This window comes from Schistocerca piceifrons, chromosome 8 (assembly GCF_021461385.2).
Source record: "Schistocerca piceifrons isolate TAMUIC-IGC-003096 chromosome 8, iqSchPice1.1, whole genome shotgun sequence".
Taxonomy (NCBI): Eukaryota; Metazoa; Arthropoda; class Insecta; order Orthoptera; family Acrididae; genus Schistocerca; species Schistocerca piceifrons.
Genome location: NC_060145.1, coordinates 303,616,608 through 303,643,035, shown reverse-complemented (window position 1 = coordinate 303,643,035; position 26,428 = coordinate 303,616,608). Strand labels below are relative to the sequence as shown.

Below are 26,428 nucleotides of genomic sequence, written 5' to 3'. Positions count from 1 at the left end.
ATGTTTAATTTCTGCTTATAAACTCTGATGAACAGTGTGATTAGTGATAGTGAATATTATGGACTGCTGTCTGGACCTGCTCATCATTGCTAGGTGCCACTAATGGCACTGCGTTTACTGACATAATGTCACTTGTTGGTGTCTGCACATGTTCAACAATGCTGGGTGCCACTAATGGAACTGTTTCTACTGAAATAATGTCACTTGTTGCTGTCTGCACCTGCTCAACATTACTAGGTGCCACTGATGAACTGCTTCTACTGAAATAATGTGACTTGTTGCTGTGTGTACCTGTTCAACATTGCTGGGTGCCACTGATGGAACTGCTTCTACTGACATAATGTCACTTGTTGGTGTCTGCACTTGTTCAACACTACTGGGTGCCACTGTTAGAACTGTTTCTACTGAAATGATGTTACTTCTTGCTGTCTGCACCTACTCAACATTACTGGGTGTCACTGATGGACTGCTTCTACTGAAATAATGTCACTTGTTGGTGTCTGTACCTGTTCAACATTGCTGGGTGCCACTAATGGAACTGCTTCTGCTGAAAGATATCACTTGTTGGTGTCTGCACCTGTTCAACATTGCTGGGTGCCACTGATGGAACTGCTTCTACTAAAATAATGTCACTTGTTGGTATTTGCACCTGTTGAAAATTGCTGGGTGCTACTGCTGGAACTATCAACTACTTGTTTTTTTTTTTTTTTTTTTTTTTTTTGAATCATTCAAAACATTTTATGTGAACATTTGTATAAACTGATTTTTTGTGTATTGTGTAAACTATTATGTAAAGTCACATGTATGAAAGAATTTGTATTGCTTACTGTATTTTATATATTAGGTTATTGAAAGGTCAGTGCAAAGCCAAAATTTTAACTAATTATGTGATATTTAGGTATTAATATTATCTTTTATTTTTGTCTGTATTTTTGTGGACGAAGTTGGTGGTATTTTCACCACCAATGCTGGCAAAAATACCATCAAATTCTGGCCTGTGGAGGAGGGGCATATGAAAGGTGGCTACACTGAGCCACAGCGCCAGAGATTGCGCCAAAGAGTATTATTCAGCCGCCTCCACAGGCAGTGCTTGGGGAGAACTCGTAGTAGTCAGTGCTTGTTGAGATGTGCTAGTGAAAAGTGCTTGTTGAGAACTCGTAGTAGTCAGTGCTTGCTGAGATGATACTGAAAATTTCTTGTTGAGATGCGGTAGTAGCGAGTCGGTGTGGAGATATTGTAATGATTAGAGTGATTTTCGTCAATATATGAAGGTAAAAAAAAAAAAAAAATTTCCTTTTCTTTTTATTATCTCAGTGTCTTAAATAATGCAGCATTTCAGGTTCAGTCAACAAAGCATCTGGCTTGTGTTCTTGTATTAGAGTGTAATTCTGGTTTTCTTGCGCAATTATAGGATTTCTATTTTTCTTAATTACTTCAGTATAAACGGTATTTAAAATTTCTCGTCTTATTGAAGAAGAGCCTTGCCAGATGTGTACGTTGAGTCATACTTCCACACACAGAACAGTTACACTTGTGTTTTGGTTTCGTAGGTTTTATAGTTGCTGGGGACTTAATTAATTAATTGTGTTAACGAAAATTTTCATTTCATTCTTTGTTGTTGTTCTATGCAGTCAGATTGCGTAATAATACTAGTCAGGGCCAACCGTTTACGAAACAGCGTAATCGGACATACAGCTACGAACGAAAAATAAAAATTATTTTCAAAAATATTTAATTAAGCCCCCATGCACTGTTCATAATTTTTTGGAACCATTGTGATACTATGAAAGCTTTGAATGATGTATTTGGTAAGGGCTCGTAATTTTTGGAGTACATTTGGCGTAGATGACTCTATTGAAACGAGCAGAGAGCATTTTTTAAAGGTTTTGATATTACTGAAGGAAGCTACGACGATTTTGAGATATGATTGATATGTGATGGTGATGTTATTACGACGATGATGTGTATCATACTGTTGAGGTATGTTAATGATCAATAAGATAATGCTTTATGAGCAATTCATTAAATCTTTATATGTACGAGGGTTATTCCAAAAGTAAGGTCCGATCGGTCGCGAAATGGAAACGACTATGAAAATCCGATAAAGCTTTGCACAAATGTGTTGGGTAGTGTCTCTAGTATAACCCCAGTTAGCATCACGTCGCTCTTCTCATTTCTGAGCTCGCAGTGAGTGCGTAAAGATGTCTAGAAAATAGTGTCTGCCGCCAAGTACGAGGGCCTGGTGAGAAATTTCGCCTGAAGCTATGCAGCCAACATTACATAACTGTTGTGCTGTTTCGTCTTCACGACAATTCTCAGCCGCATTCTGCAGGGGCAATGAAGATGCTCCTGCATCGTTTTCAAATGGAAATGTTAGATTACCCACAATACAGTCCGCAATTGTCTCCCCCTGAGTTTCATCTCTGGTCACATGAACCGCTGTCTTTGAAGACAACATTTTGACACAGACAACGAGGTGTAGGCCAGCGTGGAGAATTGGCGGAAAGCACTGGCGGCTGCCTTCTATGATGAGGCTATTGAAAAGTTGGTACAACGCTATGACAAAAGTCTAAGTCAGAACGGCGACTACGTAGAGAAGTAGCTGAAAGGTGTAGCTAATTGTTACAAGTAAAACATTTCTGATGTTCACTGTGGTTTCAATTTGGCAATCAATCGGACCCTACTTTTGGAATAACCCTCGTATATGGATAATGAGTTGGGGGTAGGGACTCTGGTTTGTGAAAAAGGATGTTGGAAATTAAGAATCATACTTTAAGAGTTATGGAATGTGTGTACATATGTGAATGTGAGTACCACAATGCTGACGAAAGTTTTTGGAGACTGTTATATATGAGATTTTGTTTCTACACACCTCTAACATAAATTTTCAACCTGTGAATTTTTTTTATTTTACATGACACTATCACTGTAGTGGAAACTACTGTCGTAAATATTTCAGTAAAGGAGGTAAATGACCTTCATGTAATGCACTGTTGGCGCCCAGCTCTGTGACAGTCACTTGGAAAAAAACAGTGTGTGCCTTTCAGAGCCACAGGTGTAGGTAAAGACGCCATTAACCTCGCTACTGACATTTCTTTGTAGAAACCATTGCAAATGCGACACACTCATACTTGAAAACATGTGATTACATTTTGGAGCTCATAATTTCTGATATGTACTGAAATGCCTGATGAAATGATGAGAAATATTTTATGTCTATACACCTGATTATGACTACTGTCTTTCTAGTTGAGAGATTTTTTTTACTGCCTTATGGAATGCCATATGGCTAGTGAACGATGTTTCATGGTTTGGTTTATATATATATATATATATATATATATATATATATATATATATATATATATATACATGGGTAATGTCTACTTGTGCCCCCCCTTTTTTTAAGAAAGTAGATCATAAAATTATTATTTAATGGATCTGTAGACAGAAAATATTTACATTAGTACATCTATTAAATTTTCTAGCTGTGCTGCAGCATTGGTAAATAATAAAATTTAATAGATGTACTAATGTAAATATTTTCTGTCTACAGATCCATTAAATAATAATTTTATGATCTACTTTCTTAAAAAAAAGGGGGGGGCACAAATAGACATTACCCATCACACGAATTGCGTAAATAATTTCTTCAACAATTTGTAACTTGTTTCGTAGAGTAAGTTATTGTGATGCATCACTCTAGTGTTAAGATGTGACATAGGTATTAGACATGACTATCTTTACTGTAATATTTTTTCTGCTTGAGCTTTCTCATGTTTAGGTATAAGTTATTGCTTTTGCTGCTGCTGTTTGTCAGGCATTGTCCTACTGAACTTCCCTTTGTATTACTCTGCTAAGCCAGTGTTACTACTGATTTATTTTTCTTGTTGAAACACATTGGCTCATATTAGTTGTAATGTTGCATTTGCTTTGCTTATTTATATTTATTGCTACTTGCTGTGCCACTTTGCATTTTTTCTCGTTCTTGTTTGTTAATGTTCATGCTGCTGCATTGCCTCATTCTCTAGTGTATATATCTGAGCTCTGAAGGTTTAAGTTAGCTTAAGAAACTAACTATGAAGAATGGGGAAAGATTGCATTGAGAAGTTATAAGGAAAAGGTTTGGCCCAGAAAGTAGTGTACAATGAGGAATAATTATTTTGAAAGAAGAGATGAATAAAACAAAAAATTGGGGTTTAGAGACATCAGGTTTATGTAGGATTATCTTGGAAACAAATGATGAGGTAAGATAATGAAAAATAAATGATGAGGTCAGACAATGGAAAATATAGAAAGCATGCTTAGATATGACCTATTTGCAAAAAAAAAAAAAAAAAAAAAAAAAAAAGTTGAATTGAGAGGAAAGATCTGTTGAATGAAGTTTTGGGTTGTACTGCAGTACCTAATGTTACACTGAAAACAAACCCTATCCTTTCCTTTTGTGTTATTCCGTTATGTGTTTGTGTATCCTTGTGTATTTGTGTTCTTACTGCCTCAGTGTTTTTTAATAGAAATTTTTTTCTCTTCTAATACTAAGCTACATTCACTATGATGAGGAATACTGTTATCCTCAAATATAACTTGCATTAATAACATCTTATTTGCTTTGTAAAGACGTTTAGACATTATTTAATGTGTTCTGTTTTTAATGCTCATGTGAAGTTAACGTTTCGAAAGATATCCTCATTTTTTATTTATTTACTTAGTCATAATTCCTGTCACACTGATGTATATGTTTATTTCCATTCCTTTGTAAAGCCTGTATTACTACAAATGTTATCTGTATTATTATGTTCTTCAGTGATGTTTTCTGTATTGTTATAATTGTATTCTTATGTGGTAATTGTATAGACACCAGTTCTTCAACTTAAGTGTATAGTAGGGTTTCATTTCACAGCACACATTTCTGTTGGTCATAGTATATGCACAATATGTGAGAAGCTAAAAAAAGGACTGTTAGTGCTCGCATGTGTGTTGATAATTCAGCAAGGGTCTGGTTAACAGCACTGCTGATTCTAAGGACATTTCAAAAAATTTTTGTGAGTGCACAAGTGGTGGTTCATGGACTTACTATATTATCTGCAAAACTCTTCGATGGTGATTGTGCACCTGCAAAGTAGCAACAGAAGGCTGCTGATCTCTACAAGGACTACAGTAAGTCTGCACCTTTGATGGCTCAGCAATACCATTATCTCTTAGAAGGACTACAGTGGGTCTGCACCTTTGATGGCTCAGCAATACCACTATCCCTAGAAGGACTACAGTGGATCTGCACATTTGGTGGCCCACCAATACCATAATCTCTACCAGGACTACTGTGGATCTGCTCTTTGATGACCTACCTACCAATATTCTTCAAAACTTCGACTGACTCTGCCGTGGGTTCGCTCTGTTGTGGCCCATTACCTGTCTGCATGTCAAGAGTCAGCGCTCTTTCCGTTGGAAGGACCACACTAATTCTTCGAGACTGCATGGAAATCCACTACTTCCATGTGCATTTTCTTTTACTGCTCAGACTTTGTGGATAAAGCTGTAATTACTACTGTGATGAATGATCAAGGCTGTCTTGATGGACTGTGAGGACAATTTTTGCTTTTGACCAACACTGTATCAACAAGTGTGTGCATTTGATATTTTTGTTAATGTAATTATGAAAAAATTTATCAAATCAGTATTTATCACTGCCCAAAACTATTTTGTTACTGTTAACTGTAAATTGTATAATGCGAAATTATGTAACTATCGATGGCAGAAAGAATAATGTACTAGTGACTTTGAAAATAAAAGACTAAGAAAAGCAGCCTAACTCTCAGTAATTTAATCACTGACGTACTACAGCTGTTTTTCTGTTACTTGAAATATTTCCGTTTTACTTAAATAACTTTTCCGGATTGGTTAATACTATATTATTTTAACACCAGAGCTGCACATGGATATCCATTTTCAGTTTAATTTGTTTGTCGTAATATGTAACAATAATTTCAACGGCTCGTCGATAATGAAAAGAAATACAATTTGCATCATTGCCTGTATAGTGAATTCAGTAGAATTCTGTGCTGGCGGAAACGCCGTATCAGTTAAAGATTGCATCTGTCAGCTGCACATGTCTTGTAGTCTGTTGAATTAACCTCCTCAGGTATTAACCAACTTCATTTTCAGGAAATGCTTCGCCCACGAAGAATATTATTCGCAAAGAGTGCTGATACTGATCGCTATAGCTTACCTCAGACTTTAAGTGAAAGGATCCACTAAGCAACAGACGTATCTGTCGTAATTTTGAAAAGTAAATGCCCAACACGAGCGGTTAGTCGCCCTGTGTTGTGCAAATTAAATTGGAAGTCGAACTTCAGGTCATTTACCCCACGATAAAAGACAATGATGTGGTAAATTAGCATTTCGTGTTACCAGGCTCACATCTGAAATCTCAAAAGCTGCAAATGGAAAGTTCATAATTACATAGCATTAATACACGAGGATATGGTTTGGCTTTGAAATAAATAAGCCAGATAAACGTTAAAAGAATTCAGTACTTTCATAGTTAAGTAGAGGCTAATTTGTCGACGCTTACCTGATGGTTGCTGGGCGAGAATGAAAGCGCAGAACAGCAAGGCTTCTCCTCGTTGGTCGCAGAAAATAAGAGTGAAGGTGCGCCTTCTTTTATTTTTAAGCGATCTTATTACAGTAAGTTAAATACTCAGACATACATTACTTGGCCCGCAATACCGCGTAAAGTATGATTAATGTCACTGTAGCCAACACTTAGAATCGCAATATGGCGGCTAGCGCAAATGACATGTAAACAGCTGTTTACTAATAAAACAATATCAAGAAATGTGCATAAACAGATATAACTGCGTAACCTTTAGAGTTTTGATATAATACTCGATACATGCGTCGTGTTTAGCTATAGTTTTTCTTACAGCAGACGGAAAATACGAGGAAAGAACCCTGTCAAGCGTAACTAGAAATATCTTATATAATTTTGTTTTTTTTACTGTGTTTAAGCGTAAATAATCACGTTATAGTATGTCTCATCTAAAATACCGACAGCGTTTGAAAGATTTATGTATATTTCAAGCGGTTTATTTAATATAGTATTAGCAGACGCAGCTTAATAATTTGTTTTTGACCAAATATGATCAATTTCGCCTTTTCTTCCAAAGTATCTTTATGAAAGTGCTCCTGTAGGTAGAACGTGCAATGTGTCGTCGATAACCAGCGTCTCTATTCATTTGAATGCGTTTACGAAAACTGCAGTGTACTTTAAACATGTGTATGTGGAAAGCTTGATTTTTTTCTATTAACAGAATTCTACAGTGTATATTTTAAACTCAATTGATATGCAAATATTTTCTCAGCTGCAGAACTTGTTTAGACCACGTCATAAAGCTTGTAACTTCATTTAGTTTCAGAAAACCGATGGAGTACCACACACTAGCTTCCTGACAACATCTTACGTCACCAAGCCTCAGTAAAAGTAAAAGACGGTGAACACATATCTGTGTTTAAATATCACTAGCGCACTCTTTGATCCTCTTTGTCATGACATACATTTGAAAACTTTACGTATAGGAGAAAACAATGGATACGGACTAGTATTATTCCTTGACAGCTGCAAAGCAACAGAGATCTTGCTGGAAGGAGTAATCACAGGCAACGATGAGTGACATGAAATAAAATACGTACGTAATAGACATGGAGTGTCATATTTATAACGAGAAGCAGTACAGTTTTTACCGCATTGGAAAGCAGGACAATAGATGTAAATAACGTTCATTGTTCAATGTTTGACTGAGGTCAGATTCCCAACATAAAGGTCGATATCAGACCACGACTACGCTCTCCTCAGGTACTAATACTGATTTTGCACCTGTTCTTCATGCTGGCTACCAGACTGTTGAAGATTCCATGGGGCATATTGTCCTATTCCTCTCTCAGGGCGGTTTGCAATTCTTGCACGGTTCGGGGACTGGTTGTTTCTTGAAATACGTCTGGATCCCAGGGTTTATATCCGTGGAATAGGCTGGCCATTCTATACGTTAGATATCTTCTGTTTCCGTTGTGTCCGACACCTCAGCAGTCCCATGTGGGCGCGTCTTCCACAAACAGACCATTGGCACCTACAGCACCCGTAATCTGACGGACAGTATCAAGAATAATCTCAAAACAATCCTGAGTGCTGTAACGGTACCTCGCACAAAGATATGCAGCTGTATTCCGCCACTGTGCATTATTCCAGCCCGCACCGTAACGCCTAGGCCTTACCGATGACGTTCACGAACATTATGTGATGTCTAATGAGTTCCACTGCCATTCTGTACTAAGGAGTGGCCACATTCACTTGCCATACTGAAGTGACAGTCGCCGGAAAATATAATCTGGACCGCCGGCCGGTGCGGCCGTGCGGTTCTGGGCGCTACAGTCTGGAACCTCGTGACCGCTACGGTCGCAGGTTCGAATCCTGCCTCGGGCATGGATGTGTGTGATGTCGTTAGGTTTAGGTAGTTCTAAGTTCTAGGGGACTGATGACCACGGATGTTAAGTCCCATAGTGCTCAGAGCCATATAATCTGGACCACTGTTGCTGACCCCATCCAACGTTCTTCCTACCCCAACGAACTCTTCTCGACGATGACGTAGTTGAAGTGGGATGCATTTCAGAGGCTTCTGAGCATATAAACAAATCTGATTGGTATTCCAATGGAACGTGGAGGGGGGAGAAAGGAAAGAAAAGCGAAGGGACTATTGATGTCAGCTGCAACGTAGCGTAGAAGTAAGTATGTGGACGCCATGGGATACCCGAAGGTTTCTATAGAGATTATGTAAAGTAACATGCTTCCCTTCTAGCAATTATGAGTGTCCAGCAGAAGTTCGGACGCAGGTGTGCGTACGCATTGAAGGTGGTGGGTTGATTTCCCACTGAAACAAGATAAACCACGCATTCATGTAACTGATTCGCTTCGACGGGAAATTAATCCAGCGTCTTCAGTGCGAGGGAAGAGCTACATTCCACCTCCTATAGCAATCTCAAAATTGAGTGCATCCAGGACACGGACAGCGACAGCAAATAACTGGCGCCAGGTTGGAAAAATAGGTTCAAATGGCTCAAATGGCTCTGAGCACTATGGGACTTAACATCTGAGGTCATCAGTCCCCTACAACGTAGAACTACTTAAACCTAACTAACCTAAGGACATCACACACATCCCTGGCCGAGGCAGGATTCGAACCTGCGACCGTAGTAGCAGCAGCGCGGTTCTGGACTGAAGCGCCTACAACCGCTCGGAAACAACGGCCGGAGAAAAATAGATTCACCGAAAAGCGTGATGCTATAATCAGCACCGATTAACTCGGTGTCCAAGAGTGTAGAGGTTAATGCGGCTGCTAAGTAAGGAGCGGATCCCGGATTCTTGTTCGGCAGATATTTTCACTCATCGCAGTTGATTCCGTATAAAGCATAGATGCAGCTAACATCAATAGATCCGTCCCTTCCCTTTCCTTTCTTCACATCAGAATTCAATTTACATGGATTCAGAATGGTTCAGGTGGAAACACGTGTACCTGTAGTGGTTGCAAAGGCTGTAGCGGTCTGTCTACCTTTTGGCCTTTGGGCTCCGTACCGACCCTCGTGCAGTGCGGTGGTCCGTCAACGACCAACGATATTCTTTCGCATAGCTTTTCCACTACCACCCCTAGCGAATACGAACAAATGCTCAAAGCTCTTAAGATATACACTTTAGAGCCCATGTTAACTCGATTTTTTTGTTCTTTTGATCCATAGAACCACGTATCAAAATATGGCAATCAAAGAGCTTGCAGCTGGTCTAAGAGGATCGAAGATGAAAAAGTGCTCATAGCTAAGGGTATGTATTTTACACTACTGCCCATTAAAAATGTTACACCAAGAAGAAATGCAGATGATAAACTCGTATTCATTGGACAGATATATTATACTAGAACTGATGTGTGATTACATTTTCACGCAGTTTCCGTGCATAGAACCTGAGAAATCAGTACCCAGAACAACCACCTCTGACCGTAATAACGGCCTTGATACGCCTGGGAATTGAGTCAAACAGTGCTTGGATGGCGTGTCCAGGTACAGTTGCCCATGCAGCTTCTACACGATACCACAGTTCATCAAGAGTAGTGCTGGCGTATTGTGACGAGCCAGTTGCTCGGCCACCATCGACCAGGCGTTTTCAATTGGTGAGAGATCTGGAGAATGTGCTGGTCAGGGCAGCAGTCGAACATTTTCTGTAACCAGAAAGGCCTGTACAGGTCCTCCAACATGCGGTCGTGCATTACCCTGCTGAAATGTAGGGTTTCGCAAGGACCGAATGAAGGGTAGAACCACGGGTCGTAACACATCTGAAATATAGCGTCCACTCTTCGAAGTGCCGTCAATGCGAACAAGAGGTGACAGAGACGTGTAATCAATGGCACCCCACACCATCACGCCGGGTGATACGCCAGTATGGCGATGACGAATACACGCTTCTATTGTGCGTTCACCGCGATGTCGCCAAACACGGATGCGACCATCATGATGCTGTAAACAGAACCTGGATTCATCCGAAAAAATGACGTATTGCCATTCGTGCACCCAGGTTCGTCGTTGAGTGCACCATCGCAGGCGCTCCTGTCTGTGACGCAGCGTCAAGGGTAACCGCAGCCATGGTCTCCGAGCTGATAGTCCATGCTGCTGCAAATGTCGTCGAACTGTTCGTGCAGATGGTTGTTGTCATGCTAACGTCCCCATCTGTTGACTCAGGGATCTAGACGTGGCTGCATGATCCGTTACAGCCAGGCGGATAAGATGACTGTCATCTCGACTGCTAGTGATACGAGGCCGTTGGGATCCAGCACGGCGTTCCGTATTACCCTCCTGAACCGATTCCATATTCTGCCAACAGTCATTGGATCTCGACCAACGCGAGCAGCAATGTCGCGATACGATAAACCGCAATCGCGATAGGCTACAATCCGACCTTTATCAAAGTCGGAAACGTGATGGTACGCATTTCTCCTCCTTACACGAGGCATCACAACATCGTTTCATCAGGTAACGCCGGTCAACTGCTGTTTGTGTATGAGTAATGGGTTGGAAACTTTCCTCATGTCAGCACGTTGTAGGTGTCGCCACTAGCGCCAGCCTTGAGTAAATGCTCTGAAAAGCTAATCATTTGCATATCACAGCATCCTCTTCCTGTCGGTTAAATTTCGCGTCTGTAGCACATCATCTTCGTGGTGTAGCAATTTTATTGGCCAGTAGTGTAGATTCCGTGTTCACTAGACTTTTATGCTTCGAATTATCGTCAGGGTCGTATCTTTGATTGCTACCATTCCGCGAGGGACACCCTGTGTACATAACATGAACCATACGCCAAGTAATGCTCCCACATCACACCGCATATTGTGGTTGTTTTTTAACGACATATACAGCACTTCACCACATATTTTAATGAATTCAAACCCTTGTTAACAGTCCAAAGCTGAACAAACCTAAAATATGTACAAGGAGAGAAATTCAGAAAGCGTTCATGAATTCAAAAGTAAAATTTAGCTACAGATTTGGTTAAAAATGATAAGAAATTCTGCTTTTTGCAAAGTCAGTCACTCAGTACCAATATTGCAACCAATACAAAAGATGACGGAGAAAAGGTCGAAATACCGAACTGATCTTCGGGAATAGTTTCATGGCGGAAGATCATTCAATAAACTCAAGAATGCAGAAATGACAAATAGTGAGAGAAGTGATTGCGGAATAGTAAATCAATTACTACCATTCAATATCGTAGTAGTTTGTGGACGCGATGGAATATCCGATAGATTTTTAGAGATCATGCAAAGTAACATGCTTCCCTTCTAGCAATAGTTTATCCTACAAAGTGCGATTAACGGAAGACACGTAAGTGTAAAAGTTCGGCATGAACATGCACACAGTTCTGGACCGATATCGCGGAGGTCTGTCTTGGGCAGGGTTGTGGAAGATGTTTTAAGCCTAAGCATTATGACGTTATAGGAGAATGACAAAGTTTCGGTTAGCAACAGCGTGGATTAAGCAGACAGAGATCGGAGAGAACTCATCTCGCTGTGATAGGACATGGGAAGGAAAATATTGTAGAAACGGCGTTCAGGTAGATGCTGTTTTCCCTGACCTCTCGCAGGTATCCGGTACAACTTCGCATCGTTGTTAATGAACTAAATACGCACTTACCACTTATCGGACCACAAGTGTAACTGATTTGTTGTCCTTCCTGCAGACAGCACTCGACACGTCGTTCGTAATGGAGTAAAATTGCTAGGTGTAAATGTAATCTCTGGGGTACCTAAAATTGTGTAACAGAACCGTTACTGTTTACAGTGCACATAAATGATATAATGGACGACGTAGGTAGGTCGACGAGACAGTTAGCAGATGAAGCAAATGGCTCTAAGCATGAAGACTGCAGGAAATTGCAGCGGATCGACGGCTGGTGCATCAACTGACAGTTCAGACAGAATATTATCAACCTTCCGAATGATTTGATGTAGCCGCCAACGGATTCCTCTCCTGTGTGCCAACATCTTCAACTCAGAGTAGCAATTGTAACCTACGGCATCAGCTATTTCTCGGATATATTCCATCCTCAGTCGTTCTCTACAACTTTCACCCCCTACAGGACTCCCTCTACTACTATGAAAGCTATTCCTTGATGTCTTACACAGTGCTATCATCGTGTCCCATCATGTTTTCAGTGATTACCACACATTCCTTCCCTGGCCGATTCTGCAGAGAACATCCCCGTTCCATATGGTTCAAATGGCTCTGAGCACTATGGGACTTAACAGCTGTGGTCATCAGTCCCATAGAACTTAGAACTACTTAAACCTAACTAACCTAAGGACATCACACACATCCATACCCGAGGCAGGATTCGAACCTGCGACCGTAGCAGTCGCGCGGTTCCGGACTGCGCGCCTAGAACCGCGAGACCACCGCGGCCGGCCCCGTTCCATATGTGATCAGTCCACTATGTTTTCGACATTCTTCGGTTGCACCCCTTCTCAAATGCTCCGATTGTCTTCTGTTACGGGAATCCCACAGTCCATGCCCATTACCATACAATGCTGTCCTCCAAATATACAATCTCATAAATTTATTCATCACACTAAGTCCTATGCTTGAGAATAGTAGATTTTTGTCTGCCGGGAATGTCCTTTTTGTCAGTACTAGTCTGATTTTGATGTCCTCCGTTGGTTTTTTGCTGCCTAGATAACAGAACTATTTCGTGATCACCAGTTCTGATGTTAGGTTTCTGGCTGTTGTCATTTGTGCTACATCTCAATACTTTCGTCGTTCTTCGATTTGCTCTCAGCCCATACACAGTCCTCATTACAATGTTCATTCTGTTCCACAGATGCTGCAATTCTTGTTCAGTTTCTCGGAGGGTAGCAATGTATTCGGCGAATCTTATCATTGACATTTTTCCATCCTGAATTGTAATCCCAGTCTTTAATCTTTATTTTATCTCCGTGATTGATTCTTCGATGTATGTATTGAACAGCAGAGGCGAAAGACCACAACCTTTACACAATTTCTAATCCGGGCACATCGTTCTTGGTCTTCCAGTGTTATTCTTCTCTCTTGATTCTTGTACTTGTTGTGCATCACGCGTCCTTCCCTATGGCTTGACCCTATTTTTCTCAGAATTTCGAATGTCATGCACCGTTTCACATTGTAGGACGCTTTTTCGAGGTCTGCAAATACTGTAAACGTGTTTTGATTTTTCTTCATTCTTGCTTCCATTATCAACCGTAACGTCAGAACTGGTATATCTCCAGTCTGTTACATTCTACAGACCAACGTGAATACCCATTTCCCCCAATGATTTTAAAAGTTCCGATGGAATGTTATCCATCCCTTCTGCGTTATTTGATCTCCAGTCGAACAAAGCTCTTTCTGATTCTGATTCTAATGCAGGATCGCCTCTATCTTTCCGTCAGTTCCTGTTTCTTCTATCATGTCGTTAGATAAATCATCCGCCCAAGAGAGGCCTTCAGTTTACTCTTTCAATGTGTCACTCTCAGCTCTGGATCTAACAGTGGAATTCCAGCTTCACTCTTAACGTTAACCGTGTTAGCTTTTAATGTCACCGAAGGTTGTTTTGACTTTTCAGTATGCTTAGTCAGGCCTTCAGACAATCATTTCTATTTCGAATTTTTCTCATTTTTAATGCATCCATTTCCCTTTACCTTCGGTGCACTGCCTGGTTATTTATTGCCTAGCCACTTGTATTTCTGTGTTCTGAATTTTCCTGAACCTTTTTGTACGTCCATTTTCAGTCGATCAACTGAAGCATTTCTTCTGTTACCGATGGTTCCTTGGTAGTTACCTTTTTTGTACTTTTATCTTCTTTCCAACTCCGGTGATTGTCTTCTATGCAGATGTCCATTCCTCTTCAACTGAACTGCTTACTGAGCTATTCGTTATCTCAGTGTCTATTGCCTGATAGATCTTCAAGTATATCTCTTCACTCCTTAGTACTTCCTTATACCACGTTGTTGCGCATTGTTTCTTCTTGAACAGTCTCTTAAACTTCAGCCTACTCTTCAACAATACTAAATTGTGATCTGAGTGTAAGTCTGCTCCTGTGTATGCCTTAGAGCCTATAACTGATTTCAGAATCTCTGCCTGGTCATGATGTAATCTAAATGAAACCTTCCCGCCTCTTCCGTTCTTTCTTAAGTATATATTCCTCATCTGTTTCGTGAACAGCATTCCTAATGACACACTTTTCGACTAGGGTTGCTCATTCGCTGGATCATAACCTAGTTGGAATATTAGAAGAGATACAGAAGTTCCAACGAAGAGCGCGGCGTTTCGTTATTAGATCGATTAGCAAGCGCGAGAACGTTGCAGATATTCTCAACAATCACAGTGTCAGATGCTTCAGGAGAGTCGCTGTGTATCACGGGGAGATTCACCATTAAAATTCCAAGAAGTTACGCTGTAAGAAGAGTTGGATATCAATCTCATTTTACTTCCTCATATTCATGTACCGCGAAATAAATTACAGATGTTACGTGTTTACGGACAATTCCGACGCGACTTTCACGTATGGAACACGGGGGAGGTAAGCTCCACTATGGTGGCACGAAGAGTGTAAAAAGTAGATGTACATATAGATGTATATGTAGTAACCTGAAGTTATCGTAACCACATTCTGTGATTTTGTTTAAAATGAAAATATATTACAGTGCTCGAAAAAACATCTGTATGGACTGTCATTGTCTCCAAAAATGTAAGAGTTAATGTAAAACCGTAAGTCTGAGTTCTCGTTCGTCATAACCACGTTCTACGTGATTTAGTAATGGCGCGACATGAATGACATTAACTTGCTACGTTGTTTATGAACAGATTATATTTTTCGTAAAACTACGGCGTTTCCTGTCGAGTAATAGGAAATACTTCTCATCTGACACAGATTGTTTTTCGAATGTTCTCTATTAACAGATTAAGGGGAACATTTTGAGCACGAGATAAAAACAACGCGATTTTCATATCGATACAGCTCTCAAAATTTGTGCAGGATTTCGAAATAACACTCTATTTGTTATGTGGATGAAACAGTCATGCTATCCTCAAATCTCCCTGGCTCTTCACTATTCTTCTTTCAGTGCGCATTCTCTACTCACAAGTCTTGACGTGCAGCTTCCGTATTTGTCGTGACTCATCTATCTATGATCGTAGTATGTCTCCGGTTATCTGAACGCCAGATGGTGCTAGACCCTAATTTGCCATTCTTTCTATCTTCTCCTGCAATATTCCTACTTGCTTTTTTATCATGTGCCAAATTAGGTAAGCCTCACTATATTTTCTCTATTTTAGTTCCCTAGAAATATCTCCTACCTAGTAATCTTTTCGTATCGTATTGTACAGAATAAGTTTATTTACAAATTCCAGCACCCACAATGAGTTTCGGATAATTTTGTTTTCTTATTTCTAATTGTCTTACAGCCTTACTTTCCTAAAGCATTAACACGTTGACTAGTTGGATTCATCAGCTGACGAAGAATAGTTGTTGACTGTTGTCTGCTGTGTTCTGAGAAACAACTTTCGTGACTGATACGTCGAAAGGAAAAAATATCTTAATTTAAAACTTGAGACGCATCCAAAGATTGCGATGAGCTCGTTCTTTAGTAGGTCTGACTTTGTTTTCCATCCGTTTCCGTAACTACATATACATACAACGTGCTTAATGTACTTTATTTTCTTGAGGGTCCAATGCAAAAAATAAATTGTGTTCATCACCTACCTGGCGACTAGGAAAAGGTGCACCACATCGTACTGGTGAAAGTCCGACCAGGTATGAAACCATGATGTTTCACAGGAACCATTTCTTGCTTTCACTCATTTGACTGGTGCAAAACCAGAAGAAAAGATCTCTGGTTCGCCGAATTGTAAACTGAACTCCTTTCGTCCATAATGCATGTCTCATGCCTGGATCATCGTAACAAATTGTCATTCGAATCCGAGGTACACTGTTCCCGTCCTAACGATAGAACACAATACTCATCGCCACCAACCAGTAAGGAGAAGCGCAGCAGAGGTGAAAAATTCGTGGTGACCAATGTTCCGAGTCAAGTCCTAGTTCCCCTTGTAGCAACTCACTGAGTGAAGCGCTGATGCAAAGTTAATGTGACAAGTGTGTTTCGTTAGCGCGCAGGTAGCGTGCAAGAGCAGGCTCCTCTTAAACGCACTAACTTTGTACTACGTCCCACCAACTAGACCCTTTCCCTCCAATTGGCTTTGTGGGCAGGAGTTATGCAACACCTACACGCTAGCCACAGTTGCAAAATGTGAGGTGCTCTCTTCACGATTTCAAGTGCTCTAGTAGGGAAAGATTTGATACGGGACGCAAAAACACAGAAGAACGGTAAAAGAACAAAAAAAATTTGTGAGAGATGCGTCGGCATCATGCAACATCCATGATAGAAGAAAATCTTTCCTGAACATGATCCTGTGTGTTAGCAAAGAAGAGAGGCCTCGTCAACGTCGTCATCCAGGTGATCCAGGCAATGTTGAGAAGTTATGTCAAATCGATTTTAGGCAAATATCACAAACCTGAACAACAGCAACATCGTAGTCTACAATGTGGTCATTGTACGATGCGTGCATGTAGTCAGAGGTGGCGCTTCTGACGAAACCACCGCTTCCGTCGGTCGAGGTGCCAGCTCGGAAACTGGTCAGACAGGCGCTGAGGCCATCCACTCAGTGAGAATCCGTCAGCTCCCTGTTGGCATTCATGATGGATGCTCCACAGGTATGCCAACCGCCGTACTGGAAAAAAGTTGCCACGGGTAGTTGGCTATGTTGGCAGACGATCCTCCAATGATGCAGCCATTACCCCTGCTCCACAGCCTGGCCGGAGTGCGCAGAGCTAGAGCAGAGCTCGGCAATAACATGAAGAAGATGACCAGGCGCAGCATTGTGGAAGCTGTGACTGCTACAGCGTCCGGCTTCACCCTTTATATACCATTAAACCTGCAGACATAGATGAGGACGACAACCTTCGTATCTCATTTGGGAGATCATTACCCTGCAAGTTTGTCAAATTACTTGCCTCAGATATGATGATCCCGATAATGGCAAATGTCATTAGTCTGATTTTATTATTAAATCACGCACAGCAGGAGTGATGAAACTTATCTGGTTGGTGAGTCCTTGATAACAATATGGATGATGGAGCTATCTTGGACAAACGTACAACGTTCTATTTGATTTCTAGTAATAGCAAGGTAACGGTAAGTTCCTTTCACTCTACTATTTGCATCCAGAATATCTCTAAAAGTAATACATAACTAGGCCAACTAATTCGATTAGTTCAGCCATTTTAAACAAGAGGCACCTAATTATTAATAGTGCTATTTCTTTCGTGAATTGGACTTGTTAGAAATACATGTTGCGTGAAACTGAATACACCTCGAAGCTGGCGACGTTAATCAAAGTATAAGAGTCTGCCGCATTCCAATCGCTTATATTATTTCGAATGTGTGTTAAGTATTATCCGTATTGTCTTTCGCTGAGACATTAATGAAAGAAATTGAACAAATTGCTTTTGCCTCATAGGCGGCATCCTAATTTAAAGTGAATGATTCCATCTGTGGTCGATAAAATATGTACACCAATTTGCAAACAAATATTTATTAGTAGAATGTATGTAGTCTTACTACATTACAGTGTTCCGTTCTGTTAGAGCTAAATACAGCTTCGGAAAACGGTTACCAGTTGAAACATGTATGGACCATTTAGTGTGATTTTAAGAAGACATGTATATTAGAATCTATGACACCTGGTTACTAACCTAAATTAACGGTACTAAAACTCATTGCCCGATGGTTAATGTTTGATAGTTTTAACTCTGTTGATTTATTACGTAAGATTTTTATCTTAGGTTTGTTGGTACTGTGTCACTTCGTTAGCTGTCTTTACATTTTTTTACATATGGTCGTTAACTTTGATCCATCCAGGATATTATAGATATTCAGTTCTCTCACTATCAGTACATTAGTTGGCAGAAACAGACATCACTCCACTCTCATATAAATGATGGATGAAATCTGTCGATGTACATGACATCGTTAGTACGATTGGCGCATTTGATCACATTTCCTTTGTGCTTGAACTGCTTCATGTAAAATCCAAAAAAATCTAACAGCGTGAGTGAAGCTAAAAACAGAGTATATTTCAGTAAAATTACCTTTTGGAAAGTTAATTTCGCGTATTTTGCCACCACTATGCACCTTCGGTGGAGGATTACGAGGTTGTATAAATCAGAACGAGGATCGGATAGCACTAACACTCAGAAAATGTTTATGCTGTCGAACAGCTTAGTAGCATTAACTCTCAAAAAATGTTTATGGCTCTCAGCAACTTACTCTCAGCTTGATTCGCTATGTGTACTTACCAGTTCTTGCAATAATACTTTCTCTGACCTTAAAACCCATTAATGACAAGTCTGATCAGAATAATTTTATCTCGTTTGAATATTCAGCAGCATGAATTTTTCTCCTTCAGAACAGATTCATATGCATGCTGTACACAACTGAATATTACTTTTGCCAACTAATCCACTTTTTTCTCTAGTTTAGAAGTGTCCACAACACTGACAAGTGTGTACTCTATGGAGCACACTGACGAACAATTAACTGCAGCAGACGCATTCACTGGACTATTTCTTTTCTTGTTTTCATCAGTCCTCTGACTGGTTTGATGCGGTCCGCTGCGATTCCTCGCCTGTACCAACTTCTTCACTTCAGAGCAGCACTTGCATATAACGTCCTAAGTTATCTACTGTACGTATTTCAATCTCCGTCTTCCTATAGTGGTATTACCATTTGAAGTTCCCTCTAGTACCATGTAAGTTACCCCCAACGTCTTAGCAAATGTCCTGTTACCCTGTCCCGTCTTCTTGCCAGTCTTTACTAAATATTCGTTCCTTTCGATTCTGTGGGGAACATTTCTCACATTATCAATCCGTCTAATTTTCAACATTCTTCCGTAGCATTACAACTCAAATGGTTTGATTCTCTTCTGTTCCGGCTTTCCCACAGTACATATTTCACTACCACACTATGGTGTACTCCAAATGGACAATCTCAGAAATTTCTTCATGAAATGAAATCCTATGTTTGATACTAGTAGACCTCTCTTGCCCAGGAATGCCCCTTTCGGTCAGTGCTTGTCTACTTTTTATGTCATCCTCGGGTTATTTTGCTTCTTAGGTAGAAGAATTCCTGAACTTCATCTACTTCGTTGCCCTCAACTCTGAAGTAAGGTTTCCCGCTGTTCTCATTTCTGCTACTTCTCATTACTTTCGTTTTTCTTCGATTTATTCTCAATCCATATTCTGTCCTCACAAGATTGTTCATACAATTCAACACATCCTGTATTTCGTCTTCACTCTCACTGAGGGTAGAAATGCCTTCAGCAAATCTTGTCATTGACACCATTTCACCCCCAATTATAATCCCATTCTTGAATCTTACTTCAGTTTGCGCTATTCCTTCTACCACGTGTAGATTGAACACTAAGGTGATCCGAGCACTTCACTCTATGTTTTCCAGTCTGATAGTTCCCTCTTGGTTATTGTACATAATGCATAGGCTATTACCTGTCTTTCCCTATATGTTAACACTATTTTTCTCAGAGTTTCGTACATTGCACCATTTCACGTTGTCGAACGCTCTTTCCGGGTTGACAGATCTTATCTAGGAACTTGTCTTCATACTTCTTCATTGCCGCTTCCAGTGTCAATCATATTGTCCCTTGGTGCCGGCCATGGTGGCCGAGCGGTTCTAGGTGCTACAGTCTGGAATCGCGCGACCACTATGGTCGCAGGTTCGAATCCTGCCTCGGGCGTGGATGTTTGTGATGTCCTTAGGTTAGTTAGGTTTAAGTAGTTCTAAGTTCTAGGGGACTGATGACCTCAGAAGTTAAGTCCCATAGTGCTCAGAGCCATGTGAACCATTTTTGAACCTTGGTGCCTTTACTTTCCTAGCGCCGAACTCATAGTCATCTAACACATCCTCAGTTTTCTTTCTGATTCTAAGTTAAGTCCCATAGTGCTCAGAGCCATGTGAACCATTTTTGAACCTTGGTGCCTTTACTTTCCTAGCGCCGAACTCATAGTCATCTAACACATCCTCAGTTTTCTTTCTGATTCTAATGTTTATTATTCTTGTCAACACTTTGGGTGTATGGGCAATTAAACTGATTGTGCGACGTATCTCGCACTTTTTGGGTCTTTCTATCTTCGGAACTGTTGGATGATGTGTTTACGAAAGGCTCACAATACATCGCCAGACTTATACACTGTACACACAAACGTTTTGTTGACAATTCTCCCAATAATTTTAGTGATTATTATGGAAAGTTACCTATCCCTTCTGCCTTATTTGATCTCAAGTCGTCTCAGGCTATTTTAAATTCTCACTCTAATACTGGAACCCCTGTCTCTTCCCTGGCGACTACTATTTCTTCTTCCATCACGTCATCAGACAAGGCCTCCACCTCATAGAGACCTTCGATGTAATCTTCCCACCTATTTCACCTTAGCTTCCTTGCACGTCCTATTTATTTATTTCCTAAGTGACTTGTATTCCAGAATTTGTCTGCATATTTTTGTACTTTCATGTTAGTCGAACCTAAGTATTTCTTCCGTTGCCGATGATTTTCTCGCAGCTACCTTCCTTGTAGCTAGTTTTTCTTTCCAACTTCCATGTCCCCGTTTTAGTGATTTCCAGTCCTCTTCAACTGGACTGTCTACCGAACTTTTCTTTATCGGACTATCTATAGCCTCAGAAAACTTCAAGCATATCTCTTTATTCGTTAGTCTTCGGTATCTCAAATCGTTGTGCATTGCTTCTTCCTAACCAGTGTCTTAAACCTCTGCCTACACTTCATCATTACTATACTGTGATTTCAACTTATATCTGATCCTGGGTGCTCCTTACAGTCCAATATCTGATTTCGGAATCTCTGCCTCAGCACGATGTAATCCAACAGGAATCTTGACACATCTCCCTGCATTTTACAAATACATCTCCTCTTCTTGTGATTCTTGAACAGAGTGTTCGTTGTTAGTAGTTGAAATTTATCGCAGAACTCAATTAGTCTTTCTCCTGTTTCATTCCTACTACTGAGCCCAAATTCTCCCGTAAGCCTATCTTCTACTCCTTCCCGTACAGCGGCATTCCTACCTCCAATGACTACTAGGTGTTCACTCCCTTTATGTACTGAATTACCCGTTCACTATTCTCTTGCACTTTCTCTCTCTCGCTTCACCTTCTGCTTTCAACATGGCCATTTATACCTAATCTATTGTTGATTTGGTGTAGATTCTAATGGGAACAACCTCAACACTTAACTGCTCACAATAACTTACTCTTTATCCTGCTTTCCTATTCGTAACGACCCATACTTCCACTGTACTATTTTCTGCTTCTCTTGATATGCCTGTCATTCGTCTTATTTCCATTTCAATTCGCATTTCCCATAATATCTAGAGTGAGACTTAACAATTCCCTTTAGAGATTTTCTAGTTTCCTTACCACATTCAAACTTCTGACATTCCGCACTTAGAATCGTAGAACTTTACCCTTTCATTGGTTAGTCAGTCTCTTTCTCATGGTCACTTCGCCCTTGGCAGTACCCCCCTAGAGACTGATGTGGAAATCGTCCAGAATTTTTTGCCAACTGAGAGATCACCATGACACTTTTACAGGCCATGCGCCCTGTGGATACACGTTATCTGTCTGTAATGCAGTGGCTTCCATTGTTTACTGTGTACAATAACGATTAGTATGTAAAAAATTGGCAGTAAGTTAAGGTTTCACTGTAGTTATCTGTAATTTTATTTAACATAATTGTTTGAATGAATTTAAATAGCGGAGTGAAAATGGTCACCAGCTCCAAACCAAGCTCAATTTCGTACGTAACAGTGAAAATGCTGGGGCGAATGGTAATGCAGCAACTGAACAAAGTACACTCACTCGAGCTTATATTGAGAAAACACGTGTAACACGTGTAACACGTACACTGAAGACGTCATTCTGGAATGGAATGATGTTGGTTATAATTACTATCACCAGTAACGTGCCTTGACTAGCAACACTTGATGGAAAACATGTTCTATTGAGTAACTCGTTCCAATGCTGTCAGATTGTAAATACTGTTAATCGTGACCAAATTTACTTACTGTTTGTTACTGATTATTTGTCAAATAATGCTGTAAATGTTTCATTCATGGCATCAACTATTTGTCAATACTAATGTTACGTAGACGTATGCTCATAATATTACTTTGACTACAACAGAGACAATATACTTTTGTCATAATAATATGGAATAGCATTTAAATCACTTTCTCTTTGAAGTGATTATTTGCAGTAGTAGCGCAAAACTATGTGAGCAGCTAGAGTTACTACTGATTTTTATTACAATAATTACTTGATTGATCCGTATTCCATTAACTTCTCTTTGATTCGCGAATTTCTCGGAAGTTACGGTGAGGAGGATAGGGCCCTACTGATGGATTCCTTAGCTAAACACACTATAATATTCGAAAAGAAATTACTGTTACGCTGGTATGCCTATTATACAGCTATTAAAAATACTGGCTGGATCTTATTTTGCAATGAGATGCTTGTGGTGCGACGTAATGCTTATTATGAAATTCGTTATTGGCAGTAGGCTCTTGTTATTAGCCATCCGCTTGAATGAATTTGGGCCACACAGTATTCTTTATTAATTGCAAAATCTTCTGACACGCATGTACTGTGACCATGCACAGCCTCGCTCACTTGTGTTTTTCCTTGTCACATATTATAACACCATATCCTGCACAATCATAGTTCGGCATTTCTGCGCCAACATACACGCCAGTACAACATCAAAGATTCTTCGCAATTCTTCTCTGCCATTGCACTTGCGCCAACGATGTTATTGTTATATGGAATTTATGTTTCGTTCAGTTTGAATGCCCTGACACTGCCAGCATGTTTACTACAACTATTTGACATCAGTATTTCTGACTTATTCTTTGAGCATACATTACATTTTCATGAGCACTAAATACTAACGTTATTCATAAATCTATACAATTATAAACATGAATTTAAACTATTGGAATCAAGTAGCTGAGAAATATGTGAGGCATTGGGTTGTAGTGTTGCAAGCCCGCCAATGGTCTCAGAGATGGGCATTAAGTCACGCTAACGTCTGTCAGCAGCACAAGCTCCTATATCACAGTTGCGGTGAGAATATATGCAAATGACACGTTAGCAGCTCTCAACCGATCGCATTGGTCGTTTGTAGAGTACCAGTTATCAAGTGACAAGTTTCTTGTTGGTACACATTCAGATGTCAGCGTCTGCCCAACACACATTTGTGACACACTTTCTGCCACAACGCATCATATACTTACCGCCGCCGACGATTCCAGGATCGATATCTACGGTGAAAACGTGTAGTACCACACTAAGATTCAAACGTCCACCCGTCGTCAACTTCTGTGATTGGAGACATGTGTGATCACATAATCGGAGCGGACTTTTTATGTCATTATCGACTTATGCCCCTACGCCCGACTCGATCAGACGCTAATTAGTACCAGTGTACTGCGACGCCTGTGGAGTTTATAGACTGCTTAACAGCTGCACAGTTCCAGACCGCTACCCTGTAACCTACATAACAGATATTAACAGCACCATTAGTAACGCAAAAATATTCACCGTGATAGACTGCGCTCAGGTTTATTTCCAGATTGTCACAGTGCAAGCCGACATTAAAAAAAGCCAGCAGTGATCACACCGTTTGGCTTTTATAAGTACCATTGTTTTGGCCAAAGCAACGCCACACAAACCTGTCTACGGTTCACGTAGGAGGTGTTTTGAGAACTACCGTTCGTTTTTTGCTACGTGGACGTCATCTCCTGTTTTCTGCGTGTCAGTCACCATTGCCACTGCAGGTCGAAAGAGTACGACATATGCCTCTTGCCACGACGTCCAAGGGACTTCACAGATTCTTAGGCGTGCTCGAAAGAAGAAACAAACGACACACTGTGAAAGAATTATCCCAACAGGATGGAAATCGGTAGATTTCCGTCCCATTCGGACAATTTCTTAATCTACCGATATGGTGAACATGTACAAAGAAACAAATGATTACACACTACCGGCCATTAAAATTGCTACACCAACAAGAAATGCAGATGATAAACGGGTAATCATTGGACAAATATATTATACTAGAACTGACATGTGATTACATTTGCACCCAATTCGAGTGCATAGATCCTGAGAAATCAGTACCCAGAATAACCACCTCTGGCCGTGATAAGGGACTTGATACGCCTGGGCATTGAGTGAAACAGAGCTTGGATGGCGTGCACACGTACAGCTGCCCATGCAGCTTCAACTCGATACCACAGTTCATCAAGAGTAGTGACTGGCGTATTGTGACGGGCCAGTTGCTCGGCCACCATTGACCAGACGTTTTCAATTCGTGAGAGATCTGGGCAGCAGTCGAACATTTTCTGTATCCGGAAAGGCCCCGTACAGGACCTGCAACATGCCGTCGTGCATTGTCCTGCTGAAATGTAAGGTTTCGCAGAGATCGAATGAAGGGTAGAGCCACGGGGCGTAACACATCTGAAATGTAACCTCCACTGTCCAAAGTGCCATCAATGCCAACAAGAGGTGACCTAGACGTGTAACCAATGGTACCCCATACCATCACGCCGAGTGATACGCCAGTATGGCGATGACGAATACACGCTTCCAATGTGCCTTTCACCGCGATGTCGCCAAACACGGATTCGACCATCATGATGCTGTAAACAGAACCTAGATTCATCCGAAAAAATGACGTTTTGCCATTCGTGCACCCAGGTTCGTCGTTGAGTACACCATCGCAGGCGCTCCTGTCTGTGATGCAGCGTCAAGGGTAACCGCAGCCATGGTCTCCGAGCTGATAGTCCATGCTGCTGCAAACGTCGTCGAACTGTTCGTGCACATGGTTGTTGTCTTGCAAACGTCCCTATCTGTTGACTCAGGGATCGAGACGTGGCTGTGCGATCCGTTACAGCCATGCGGATAAGATGTCTGTCATCTCGACTGCTAGTGATACGAAGCCGTTAGGATCCAGCACGGCGTTTCGTATTACCCTCCTGAACCCACAGATTCCATATTCTGCTAACAGTCACTGGATCTCGACCAACGCAAGCAGCAATGTCGCGATGGGGTACAATTCGACCTTTATCAAAGTATGAAACGTGATGGTACGCATTTCTCCTCCTTACATGAGGCATCACAACAACGTTTCACCAGGCAACGTCGGTCAACTGCTGTTTGTGTATGAGAAACCGGTTGGAAATTTTCCTCATGTCAGCACGTTGTAGGTGTCGCCAACGGCGATAACCTTGTGTGAATGCTCTGAAAAGCTAATCATTTGCATATCACAGCACGTTCTTCCTGTCGGTTAAATTTCGCGTCTGTAGCACGTCATCTTCGTGGTGTAGAAATTTTAATGGCCAGTAGTGTAATTGCATGCAAGTTGAATTTTAACATATACATTGTAGAATCGTGTTACGAGCAAAAAATATGAGTTTTATACATACACACGTTTAAGCAGACTGCAGTTTTCGTAAGAAATAATTAGCGCACTGGACTCGTGTAAGGGGGGGACAACGGTTCAAACCGGCGTCCAGCCAACCTGATTTAGGTTTTCCGTGATTTTCCTAAATGACTTAAATGCCAGGAGGGTCCTTTCAAAAAGGCACGAAAGCTTTCCTTCTCAATCCTCATCTGATCCAAACATCATTGTCGACGGGACGTTAAACGCGGCTGGTCCCGGCGGAGGTCCGAGTCCTCCCTCGGGC

At 40.8% G+C, this 26,428-nt stretch overlaps 1 protein-coding gene across 1 annotated transcript in view; it reads right to left on the bottom strand.

Moving 5' to 3' along the window:
* LOC124712288 (trypsin 5G1-like) overlaps positions 1 to 23,410 on the bottom strand; it is a 44,391-nt gene extending 20,981 nt beyond the window's left edge. The window contains exon 1 of the mRNA XM_047242582.1: positions 23,352 to 23,410. Within this exon, the coding sequence (XP_047098538.1) occupies positions 23,352 to 23,410 (59 nt within the window). The remainder of the gene's footprint in view (positions 1 to 23,351) is intronic.
* Positions 23,411 to 26,428: the final 3,018 nt, after the last annotated feature.